The 12,567-nt window shown below is 60.2% G+C and overlaps 1 protein-coding gene across 3 annotated transcripts; it reads right to left on the bottom strand.

Annotated features, from left to right (window-relative positions):
* Positions 1-1,701: 1,701 nt before the first annotated feature.
* Positions 1,702-11,525, bottom strand: NANOS3 (nanos C2HC-type zinc finger 3). Of its 3 annotated transcripts, XM_060297045.1 has the most exons (3): positions 11,335-11,525; positions 3,260-3,533; positions 1,702-2,033 (listed from the first exon to the last, which is right to left on the bottom strand). In XM_060297045.1, the coding sequence occupies exons 1-3, from the start codon at positions 11,425-11,427 to the stop codon at positions 1,966-1,968; spliced, it is 435 nt and encodes a 144-aa protein (XP_060153028.1). In that variant the 5' UTR covers positions 11,428-11,525; the 3' UTR covers positions 1,702-1,965. The 3 variants fall into 3 exon arrangements, with proteins under 3 accessions (XP_060153028.1, XP_030735742.1, XP_060153027.1); XM_030879882.2 differs by lacking the exon at positions 11,335-11,525 and having other exon boundaries at positions 3,260-6,515; XM_060297044.1 differs by lacking the exon at positions 11,335-11,525 and having other exon boundaries at positions 3,272-6,515.
* Positions 11,526-12,567: the final 1,042 nt, after the last annotated feature.

Here is a 12,567-nt window from a genome sequence, read left to right as displayed (position 1 = left end):
CAGGTGGCTGTGTGCACGAATCCAAGCACACAGAGTATCTTGACTGATTGTCCAGCTGGAGTTTGCGAGTCTGTATTCAGTGCTGAGATGGCTTCGCCTGTCCTCCGTGGGACAAGCTGCTTGGAGGCCTTGGCCCGGAAGGAGGCAACCCTGGGGGAACGTTACTGATGCAGACACAGCTACTGCCTGGAGGGTGGTGAGGGCAGGCATTGCACACGCCACCCCACCAAACCATACCACGGCCCCAGTGATGTCACACTGTCATAAGCAGTCCAGGGTGCTGCTGTCAAACCCATTTTGCAGAAGACGTGCTTCTATTAAATAGGTCACCACGACGTGGACCACACCCAATACTTTAATTTGTTTCTCTGCCTGTGGCTCCTGCACCCTAACTCCTACAGCCAAGGCAGGGCCCCCTCCCACCGCCTTTTTATACCCTGGGATACCCCATTTGCGAGGGAGCAAGGTGGGTCAGGGTCCCCCAACCCTTCTGCCTGCTGGATGTGCAGCTACTTCCTTGAACGCTCCAGGACGTGCCCGATCGCCCAGTTCCCTGTGTCTCAAACCCCAGCGGCTCTGGCTTATACAATTAGCATTTGCAGGCACCTGGGGGTGGCTGGGGGATCGTGTCCCCTGACTCAATCTGAAACTCTTGGGGCTGCTAAAGAGGCCTCCTCTGTGTCTTTCTCCTCCTTCCCTCTCCTCTTCAAGCCTGGGCAGCAGGCTGTCTTCAAGGGCCGTCTCCCATCCCCGGCTAACCCCAGCCCTCCTCCTGGGTGGCCTCAGGTCCCAGTTCAAGTGGAAGTCCAAATCCCGCCCCCACTCAACCCTGGGAGACCTTGTCGGCTGAGGGTGGAGACCGGGCCCTCAGGCCAGCCCTCAGACGGGGGGAGGGATGTGGACAGGCACTTGGCATCTGCTACCCCCAGGGGGCTGGGTGAACAAGATGTAGGGGTGCAGGAGGCAGATGGGATGGGGATCCCCCCAAGCACAGCTCCCCAGGAGGACCAGATCATACTTCCTGGGTGGGGATGGATGTCCACCCCACACCCACTCCTGCCTAAGCACAGCCAAATCACCTCCTTGGTGCCCCCTACCCATGGCCTCGCCTGGCCAGCCCCCTCCGGACATACTCCCATTCCTTGCAGCTCCCCACCCCACCCCTGCCCCAGCCCAGAAGTCCTTCCCTTGCTCTGAAGAGCCTGCGTGTGACTCCATGGCCCCCAGTTGCTGGGGCATCGATGGTGACCTAAACGTTCAGTAAGAGCCTCCTAGGTGAGGACAGTGATGGGGGGGAACCTCTGTCTCTCCATTGCCCTTCCTCAAGTCAGGCCCCCACCTCCAGGGTAGGGGAATTCCACCTGATATTGTCAGTATGCAAGGGGTGGCTGGAAGAGTCTGCAAACACGAAGGGTCACAGAAACAGCCTCATGACGCCAACCCAGCAGCCAAGTGCCAGGCTGGGGCGACCCCTCAGAACCCCACAGCTAACCTGTGGTGCCCACTCCCATTTTTCAGCACAAAGCAGCTCACCCCAAGGCCCCAGGGTAAACGGCAATCCAAACAGCAGTTGGGGCATGTGGAGGTCAGAGTAACGTGGGGGCAAGGGATGAGCCAGGAGAGGAGGGTCCCCAGCCCCATCGGCACAGTTCACGCTACCTTGTCCCAAGACCGGGCCTGCTATGACGCGGATCCATTCATAACATTTATTGAGAGCTGACTGGGTGCCCCGCGCTGGGGAAGGAGGGCTGGGGTGCCTGAGAACAACCTCCTTCCGTGAGGGGGTCGGGGCGCCATTTGGGCTGTGCTTCCAGACGGGGCTCCTTTGCCAGGCCCTCAGGCTGGGGGCAGGGCCTAGGGGTGGATCCTCGGAGGGTGCGTCTTCCCTGAAATCCAGCCTCCAGTGAGCCTGGGTCCCCAATCCCAGGTGAAGGCAGCATCCCCGTCCTGCCCGCTCCAGCCTCCTTAGGCAGAAGTGGAGGGTAAGCAGGAAGAGGGGGTAGTTCCATTAGGCTTCCCGACACCTTTGGAACCTGGATTTTAAAAGCAGAAGGGGAGGAGAAAAACATTTAATAACGGATGATTCGATGCTCCGGAAGTACCGACTCAACCTGCAGGGCTGCCATGGCTCTGGCGCCACCTGCAGGCTATTTCTGGAATAGCACCCCCCTGTGACATTCCCGGCCCCGGGCAGCCCCAGATGGGACCCAGAGCGAGACACAAAGCGCAGAAACTCCAACTCAGTCCTGCCGTGCTGCCTCCTCCTGGGAGGACGGCCTCAGGCAGCCTTTCTGTGCCAATATCCTGGTGAGGGCTTCCCCCACCCCGCACGCCCGCGGAGGCCAGTTTTCCTGTTCTCTCGGACTTGAGGGGAAAAAAGGAAGACTCTGAGATCATCATCTTTGCGTCCCTTCAGCTTCCCACCTCTCCCAGTTGGACCTCGTCAGACCTCATAGGGAATACTATCTTCTCCTGGAGGCAGTCTCTTCTAACAGATGTTCACTGCACAGCTGCCGGGATAGGGAGGGGTACTGCCACCCGGTGACTTCCCCAGGGGCTCACAGTCTGATAGGCCTTGTGCCATCCCTGAAATCTCTGACACCTTCCCCTCCGACATACATGCACACATACTCTATCCCAGACACACCCAACTTCACGAAGTTCCTAAACGAGCCCCATTGCCTGGGCTCCACTTCAGCGCTCCACCAAACTGAATTAGGCTTCCAGAAATCACTTTCTCCAGGAAGACCTCCTGGACCCCTTCACCTGGATCAGGTGCTTCCTCTAGACTCCCCCATGCCTGTGTTTTAACTCTCACTCTCCCATCTACCACGGTGGGCCAAGCCCAGCCCAGCGCTTGGCAGCCGGCAAGCCTCAAAAACTATCTGGTGAATGAGTGACCAAGGTCACACAGTTCCCACGAGCCAAGCCGGATTGGAGCCCCTGCTGTACCTATCCCCAGATCCCACCAGTAGTCCCCACAGCCTCCCTGCTAGATCACACCGCGCCTGGAAAAGGACGGTGTTTCCCTTACGGGCCCAGGGAGGGAGAGTGCCTTGCCCAAGGCCACACAGGGGACCCCATCCCCAGCTTACCAGCGTAGGGCAACAGTTCTAGAATACTGCTCTAAGCTGTCTACACAGATTATCACCCCCCAACCCTCTGAAGTGGGTTGTGACCCCAGGGGTTAACCCACTTCACAAAGGCCCCTAGGGGCTCAGCCCAGGGCAGACCCCCCTCCTCGAGTTCCCCCAGCCACCTGCACAGGCACCTCCTCCTCGGCAGTGTCCGGAGTCCTGCGTCTTCGCCTTGTCCGAGCGGACCAGCTTCCTGCCGGCCGAGTTGCGGGTGGTGTAGCTATAGACGGAGGTGTAGCCCTGGCCGGTGAGCGGACAGAAGCGGCGGGTGTGGGCATGGTCGCGAGTGGCACCACACTGGGGGCACACGTAGTCTCGGAGGATGGGGCACAGCACCCGGCCAGCTTCGTCCTTGAGCACGTGGGACTGGTAGATGGCCCGGGACTCGCCGTTGTGCTTGCAGAAAGAGCACAGGCGTTCAGGAGCTGGTGAGGATTCCGGGCTGTGTGTCTGACCCTCCTCTGGTCCTGGCACTGGTTCTGGCTGGGGGTCCAGCCTGATCTCAGGCTCCTCTTCCCCACGCAGAGCCTCCACCAGGCGTGCCAAACCCAGGTAATCTGTCCATAGATTGAAGCTCCCCATGGCTGGACACCGTGTGCCAGGCAGAGGGGCAGAGAGAGAAGAAACCCAGCCGCCCCAAAGCTTGTCTTTCTACACCTTCCTTCTTAACCCTCCCTTCCCCTCTCTGGAGCCGAGCAGTCTGGGCTGTCAGTTCCCTCCTTATACCTCCAAGGGGGTGTGAAGAGGGAGGAGCAGGCTGTAGGAGGTTCCTTACTGTCACAGGGGGGCTTGCTGCCGCTCCCCCAAAAATGCACCTGCCAAGGGGATGCATGGTCTCTGGGGGGGCTGGAGGCGAGGGGGGGGTGACAAGACACAGGCTGCAGGGGGCACCAGTAATATGGAGCCACACACCCCACCCAGAGGGCATTGGGAGGGCGACCCCTCCTTAGAGCCTGCCTGCCTCTCCTGCCCCACAGGGTGATGGGGGTGGGAGGGTTGGAAGCCCCACCCGACAGACTAGCATTGAGGTAGCCAGTAACTTAGTAACTTCTTTCTTCCTTCTCCTGGGCTGGGGGAGGGGCCGGGTACCCCTGTGCTCTTTGGGAAGGGTTGGGGAGCTACTGATGTTCCAACTGTCTTCGGAAGGAGAATGGGCCTGGCTTATGGGGTGGGGGGTTAAGGACCAAGGCTCCCAGCTCTGGTCACCCTCAGGGAGCTTTCACACCACTTTTCAGTGGATCCCGCATTTAATGGATGAACAGACTGGGGTATGAAACCACCTGCCCCTGGGGTTATTCACAAAGACAAGCACAAAAGCCTGCCTCCCCACGCTGTTAGTTACCAATGGAACTTTAGGTATTGGAGAGCCTTAGGACCAGCTCGTCCTGGTCCTGGGGTGGAAAGGGGGTGGAGCAGAGCACAGGCACAAGTTGGGCTAATGGGGGGACCCGTAGCATTCGCCAGTGCCTTGATCTCCCCCTCAAATGAGAGCTCAGCTCAGTCTCTGGAGGATAAGGTTTGCCCAGGAGCCACCCATGTGGGGCACACAGATGGGCAGGTGGAAGGATCAACTGGCGTCAAGGTGCTAGGTGGGCAACTGAAGGTAAAGCAGGGGTCTGCCGGTACCAGGCAAGGAGGGTGAGAAACCTGGGCCCGGACTTGAAGGCAGAGAAGAGGTGCTATGCTGCCTACCCACCTCACTCATTCAATCATTCAAGAAAACACTATTGAGCCTTTTGGAAGCAGGGCCTCACTAATCGGTTTCACGAAGGTTTCCCAGCTGCCCAGCCCTGAGCCTGTGATTCATGTCCCCAACCCTCCAGGATTTATTCTCCAAATCCAGCCCGTGTCTGTAAGGATCCCAGACACCAGCCCTCACCAAGGGGTGAGAGGCTGGGGTCAGGGTCAGGTACTGGCTGAGCAATTTTGGGGGGGGAGTCCAGGGTGGGGTTTTTGTCCCCATCCCATTCCCCTTAGGCTGTGTCCGGCCCAGACACAGTGACATTCATCCCTCGGTGGGTCTGGCCTCCGTCCTCACAACCCACCGACAACAATGAATGTTGATTGTGACCTTTGCTGTGGCCTAAGGGAGGGGATGTGTTCAGGATCCCCTGGCCCCCCCAGATCTGGAAGGTGGGGGTCGTGATGGGTGGACGGCAGTTCCAGGCCTCGGGGTCCACTCAACGGTCGATGGTTTGCCTGAGCTGCCCAAACTCACCGACAGGTTGAATGTTCCCCCAAACCCTTGGCAACTTCTTGGGGAGTGGAGGCTGGGTGGGGGTGAGGGAACTGGATAGGATGAGGGGAGAGGGGAGGGAATAAGGAACTTATAGAATCATTAAGTCAGCAAATAGTTATTAGGTGCCAACTCTCTGCTCCGGGAACCGGAAAAAGCAGGAGATAAATAATAACAACAGTAGATATTGATGTCGCCTTTGCTATGTAAATATAGCAGTACTGGGCGCTGGGCTCAGCTTTTCATGCATTTACCCAAAGCACCCTCAAAACGGCCCTCAGAGGTGCATATTAGTTCCGTTTGTCAGTTTGGGAGACTGAGGCCCGTAGGGCACCGCTAGTGAGAGGCAGAGGAGGGATTCCTAGTGGCCCCAAGATGTCTGGCTGCCAAACGGTTCTTGTCCCGGAGGCATCGATGCAACAGAGAGATAAAACATTTTAATACAATGTAATTCCTTCGGTGAGCTACATCGTGTTCCGGGCACAATTGTTTCTGAATCACAAGAACCCCCAGGGGTTGTCAGTCTCCACTTTGCAAATTCGGGCCAGCAGTGGGGCCGCTACCAGGCAGGCCCCGCCCGCAGGTCCGCTTGCGGGACTTTGGACAGGGGCGAAGCAAAAGGACCACAGAGGACCACAGGTTGCGAGCCTGCCTGCAGGGTCTCGGGCATCTGAACTCAGGCCCTTGTGGCGGTCAGCGCCCAAGCGCACAGACACGCGAGGGCTGCCCCGTTAACGCGGGGTGCGGGTTCGCCCACCCTCGGGCCTCGAAATGGGTTGCGGTCAAATCCCTGCTTCGGCTCTGACTGCGTCAAGATGCTGCCCGCTCCTCATTTCTTCACCCGCAAACAGGGCCCCCAGTCCTTCCCTCCAGGGGCTGCGCAGAGTTGGGTGCCCGCCCCCTCGGGTGCCCCTAGGCGCAGTCTCAGGGGAGACCGCCCCCCACCTGGGTCTGGGGCCCTCCAAGGACAGTCTGGGAGGGGACTTCAAATTTCCTGTCCCCTCCCATTTCACTGAGGGCAATATCGAGCCCCAAAGGATGAATCCCCTGGCGTAACCCTAACGTGGATTAGGGCCCCCAGGGGTGCTGAGCTTGAGTGAACCCCAAAACGACCCTCCTTGGAGGCGGCTTGAGGCAGCGCAGCCCTTGAAGCCCCACCCCCGAGATCCCCACCTAGAGACAGCCTCCAGAGACCCGCCCCTCAGAAGCCACAGACTCAGGCCCCTCCCCCAAGACCCGCCCCCTCAAAGCCCACCCATAAATTGCACGTCCCTAGGCCCCTCCCTCTAAAGCCCGCCCAGATAGACTACCGTGTAGCCCGCCCCCAACTCAACCTAGGCCCCTCCCTCTAAAGCCCGCCCAGATAGACTACCGTGTAGCCCGCCCCCAAAACTCAACCTCCATAAACCCCGCCCCCTAAGCCGGTTCTCAAAGAGCCCAGCTCCCTTAAGACCCGCTCCGGGGCCCCGCCCTCAGGGCCCCCCCACTGCAGACTTCCCATCTAGTTTTGGCTCTGGGAGCGCCCAAGGCTCCAGAACCCCGCCGTCTAGGATCTCTAAAGTCCGCCTGCCTAGACCCCCAGGAACCGCGTCCCTACGGAGTCCCCAAGGCCGTTCCCTGGAGCTCAACCCCGCTAAGGTCCGCCCTTGCACGACCTTCCCCCAAACCGGACCCCCTCGGAGCCCGCCCCCCGCAAGACCCGCGCCCCTTGAAATTCCCCACCTCATGGAGTCCCTTCCCCAGAGCCCGTCCTCTCGCCCACCCTGGGCCGGGGTCCAGTCACGTTCCCACCCCTGTCTGGAGCTCCGGGTGGGGCGCCCTCTCCCATGGCCCATCCACCCGGCCTGCAGGGCCCCATTCAGGCACAGGGTATCCAGGACCTTCTCAGGGAGCATGTGGGAGGTGTCTTGCTTTGCAGATGGTGGTCCTAACAAGCAGAATATGGAGAGAGGAGGGGTAATAATAATAATGCTTTGTATGCATCACCCTATTATTAGAATACCCATTTTATCGATGAGGAAATGAGGCTCTGAGAGTTTGGAACAGAACTCTCTCGGCAGTTCCTAAAAAGCCTTTGTTCTTAACGACCACGAGGCTAGAATGCGGGGTCATCAGGCACGAGGCACTCTGGCCACACTGCGCGGGGTGGGGGGCTCCCCATGACACCGCTGCGCCTTCTATGCCTCCTCACAGGTTTCCCGGAGGGCTGTGACCTTGACCTTCCTAGGAGGTAAGTTCCAGTGAAGGTGGGGCTAGGGCAAGAGGGTGGGGCTTCGGGCCAAGGGGAGGGGTGGGAGGCGGGCAGTGCCCAGACTCATCCTATGGGGGAGGGGCTGTCTGGGCACAACCTGGGGTCTGTCTCCCTTCGTCTTGGTAAGTGTTGGCTTCCCGCCCTCGGTGTCTGTCTGGGTCCTCCTGTCTGGGTCTGACCGTGTCCCTCACAGGCGGGGATTTGTCTGGGTCCCCAGCCCTGCTGTGTGCGCTGTCTCTGGCTGTCTGGGGTCGCCTGTGTGTGTCTGGTCCTTTACACCTGATCTCCCCTCTTTGTCTGTCCACCTGTAGGACAGACATGTCGGGGGCTGCCCTTTGGTGAAAGGCGGCCTCTGGTCTGTCTGCATCTCACTGTCTGCACCTGGGGCCCTCAAGCAGGGCGCTGACTGTTCCTCCCACCAAGTGTCCTGAGGCCTTCTTGGGGGCTGACTGGGCCTCCAGTCTGACTTTGCAGCCCAGCAGGGCAGGAGGCAGGGAGCTGTCTCCTCCCACCCCCAACCCCGGGCCCTGGAGCAAAGCAGGGGTGCCCTTCAAGGCCTGCTTCTTCCTCATCCTTATTCCTGGGACCCTACACCCCAGCTGGGAGGGTCTGTCTGGGCAGGGGGCTGAGAATGACTGGGGTGGTGGGCAGCCTGGCAGAAGCCATGCTGACCCTGAGCCTATCCCCACCCCGACCCCCATCCTGAGCTCCGGGAAGGCAGGGCAGCTGGCACAGGGTCTGGGGGTCAGGGTCGGCGGTGAGAGGTCTCAGTGGAGCCAGATGGGCAGGCAATGGATGGAGGCAGCTCTGCTGTCAAGTTGAAGAACAAGGTGGCAGGGCCGGGGGGGTGGGGGGCAGCATGAGGTCAGAGATGCAGGGCTTCCAGGGGGTGTCTAGTGGCTTGTGTGGCCCTGCGTGTGTCCCAGTGTGCATCTGTCCTTGTGTCTGCGCCCTTGTGTGTGTGCATAGGACCTGGGGGGGCACATGGGGAGGAGGTGCTCAGGGCCTGGCAGACAAAGAGCCCATTATGGAACATGCAGTAGCAGTGTATGTAGGGGTCCTCCTGTGGGGTCCTGTTGATGGCCCGGGCTGTCTAGACTGGCGGGCAGGGGCCCCTCATTTCCATGATACCTGCATGGCCTCTCAGGTTCCCACCCCGCCCTCCCCGGGCCGTCTGCCCAGCTTCCTCTCCGCTGCCAGCTGCTCAGGCTTTTGACTCCGTGTCCTCAGACAAGGGGCTTGTCTGTCCTGCCCAGACCTGGGGGCGGCCAGTCGGCCAGGAGCCTGAGTTTCCTTCTGAAGACCACCAGACGTAGAGCCAGGGCTGGGGGAGGCGAGAATGCTCCCCTGGGTTGGAGTTGGGGGCTGTGGAGGGACCTGGGGCAGGTTGATGAGAAATTCAGACACTTCTACTGAGGCTTGTGGGCTCCGTCTGCAAAAACGCAGGCAGCAGCTGCCTATGGGCCTGTTACTGGGGGGCTGTGATGGGCTTGGGGGTCTGAGCTACTCTGGTGGGCTATTTTAGGGGGTCTGTGGGTGTCTGTAAGTCCAGGCGGGTGTGTGCCACAGTGAGCAGCTGTCTCTGTGCCAGTTGTGCGTGTGCATGTCGGCACTCCTGTGGGCTGCTGTTTGTGTATGGATGGATGTCAGTGTGACTCCGGTTGTGTGTCAGGCTAACCATGGGTAATTGCAAGTCGATGTGTGAGCCAGTGTACGTGGGTGTCTGGCGTCTGTCGGTGTCACTGGGGGTGACTGTGGTTTGTGTCATCCGATTATGGTGCCCCCTGACCCTCCTCACTAAAACTTCAGCTCCAGGAGGGTAAGGATCTTCATCTCTTCCACCCCCAGTGCTAGAACAGTGCCTGGTACATAACAGAGGCTCAGTAAGCAAGTGCTGGATTTGTGGGCTTCCAGGTGACTGTGGATTTCTGCATGTTCCTATGTCCTTTTCCTGTATGTCATTTGCACTGCACATGTTTTACTGTGTCTGTCTGTGGGTCAGTGATATTGTAGGTGTCCAAGGGTATAATCAAGTGTCAGGGTGGGTGACTATGGGTGTAGGTACTGTTGGAGTGTTATATCTGTTTGTGGGTGACAGAGTTGTAATGGGTGTCTAGGAGGGTCAGTTTAACTGTATGTATGTAGGTCAAGAATACTATGACCCGATGTCAGGATGTCAAGCATCTGTGCAGGCCTTGTACCATCTGTGTGTATGTGTCTCAGGTTGCCTGGGTGACTGTGGGTGTGTCCTTGCCCCGGCGGGCACAGGGACATCTACGAGTGCATGTCCAAGTTCTTGTGAATAATGGTGTCTATATGTACCTCTGTTGGGGCATTTACCTATCTGTGGTTGTCACAATTACTCTGGATGACAGCCCATGGGTGCCCATGGGACGGTGAGCCTAGGAGTATCTGTGGGTGCAGTGGAAAACTATGTGTGTGTCAGCGTTATATGCAAGGACGTGTCTACCACGGTCGGTGGCAGCTTCATTTCTCTGTGTGGCACTGTTTTCACGGGTGTCAGTCCTGGATGTCCGCGTCATTGTGGGTGATGTGTGTGCCCACGTGGCAGTGTTATGATGGGTGACTGTGTGTGTGCATGTGTGCATCAGCGTTCTTGCAGGTGATGGGAGTAATAATGGGGATGAGGTACGTCGGAGTACAGGGTGTGGATTTGGGGGTCTTCACCAGCGATTTGGGAATATCTGTGACTCTGTAAATGTATCTGTGAGCCGTCCAGGGAGGTGGCGAATCGGTGGGAAAGGAAATGGGGGGAACTTAAATGTAGTGGGGTGGGGGGGCACTTCTCAGGTCCCATCAGCCAATGAGGGGTCTTCTCCGTCCCCTCCTCCCTTCCCCCCCACCTCATGCCCTCCAGGGCGAGGGCCCTGTGAAAGGCGCCCTGTCGCTTTAAAAGGGCTCCCCAGCAGTGGGATTCCGGGCCATTTTTCCTTTTTGTGGCCACTTTTGGAGGGCGTGATCCTGTTAGCAAACCTTCGCCCCAGTAAATACCCTGCAGCCTCCGCCGGTAATGACAAGCCGGCGGGGAGCCCACTGAGGGCTCCGGGGCTCCGGCAGGCGGCGCCGCTGCAGCCCCGGGCCCGCGGCCGCAGCGAGGCCCGAGCGAGGCCCCCGCCGGGATCGGTCTCGGCAGGGCCCGCACAGGCCTGCGCGGCCGTGAACTTGGCCGGGAGCGCCTTCCCGAATGCGCGCGCCAGCCGGGAGCCTCTCCCGGTCCCGGATATCCGAGGCCCCCACCCGCTCGGCGCCCCCAAGAACAAAGCTCGCCGCCGCCCTGTCCCAGGGCTCCCGCGGTCAGGTGTCAGGCGGCCTGGGCACCACTGCCCCTACGACCCTCGTCATGCCTCCCCGCCCCGCAGGGGCATCTCGGCCTGCCCTCCCCGCGGCGGCCCCCGCTCACTCGGGACTTGTGTGTCTGTCCCCTGTGGAGGGGTCTGGTCCTCCCGGGGCCCCTTCTCCGGGAAGGCGAGACACAGAGATGCCGCCGGGGCCTCCCCGCCCCCCTTCCCCAGCCGCCGCAACAATGGAGGGCCGGGCTGCAGAGGCCGGGTCGCCAGCCCCCCGTCCGCGAGCAGGTGCGCGAGGGGGCTGCGGCCGGGTCCCGCCGCCGCCCCGCCCGGCCGCGCCCCCTCCCCGTGGGCGGCCCCCGCGCCGCTCGCGCCCCCAGCCCGCCCGGCGCCCGCGCTCACCTTGTTTGGGGCCGCCTCCGCGTTTCCCCTCTCCTGTCCAAAACCCTCCCGGAAAAGCCCCCCGAGCCGAGGCGCCTGCACGGGAAATTGCATTTTGGCGGCTCCGGGCCTGGGCGGGGGCTCCCCAGGCCACGGGCAGGGGGAGGGGGCCGCGGTGCTCCGGCGCCGGCTCGAACCCGCGGCCGCCGCCTCCCGCCCACCCGCCTGTCTGTCTCGGTGACGTGCCCGCGCTCCCCGCCGCCGCCGCCCCCTCCCTCCTCCCCGCGCCGTGCCGGGCGGTGGGTCCAGCCGCGGCCGTGTGCGCCCCGAGGCCTCCCGCCAGGCGCACCGGGACACAAGAGGGGATGCCCATGGGCTCCAGGACGCAGCTCCCGGGCTCCGCGCAGGGGACACGGGGGCGCGAACGGGCACACGCAGGAACCCAGATGCACGCAGACCTGAAAGGCGCACGGGGAGCAAACGCGCACAAAGGCACACGGACCACAAACACAGGGAAGGGTGTGCAAGGGGCTTCCAGACACAACCCCACCGGAGGAAACTGTAGGACATGCAGGAGCACCCGCCACACAAGGATGTCCATGAAACCCAGCTACACGCATAGGGACACCCAGGGTCACACAGACACATCCAAGATACAGACACACACCACCTCCAAGGGACAGGAGGAATGTCCTCAGAACTGAAATAGAGTACATAGAGGATCCCGGGGCGCACACGGAAAATACTGGCACACAAATACACAGACTCACAGGAATGGCCCCAGAACACACACATGCATGCACACAGGCCCAGGGGCATACACAAGGTACACAGACATACAGGTGTAAACATAAAACCAACACAGCTCCCCATTCATCGGGTGCACAGCCATGGGAACACCCTTACACACAGCATGGATATATACACAGACACAACACACGGATATATACACAGAACAGAAACCCACAGAGACCATACACAGTCTCAGGGGCACACGCAGACACACAAAGGTCACAGGCACACAACTATATGCACAATCACTCACGTACAAAGGGTAGAGGCACACTGGAATCCATAGAACCAACACGCACACCCACGAAACCCCCGGGCAGGTCCCCAGGGCCACAGGGGTCAGCAAGGACACACAAAATACAGGGACACTTGGGCATATGTGTGTCTGGGACCATCTGGTGTAGGCACACACACAGGCTAGGTATACAGGTCACATACAGGAAGCGGACTCAAAAGTTGAAC

The sequence above is a fragment of the Globicephala melas genome, chromosome 3, assembly GCF_963455315.2.
Source record: "Globicephala melas chromosome 3, mGloMel1.2, whole genome shotgun sequence".
NCBI classification, from domain to species: Eukaryota; Metazoa; Chordata; class Mammalia; order Artiodactyla; family Delphinidae; genus Globicephala; species Globicephala melas.
Note: the sequence above shows the minus strand (reverse complement) of the source record. Positions and strands in the feature narration are given on the sequence as shown.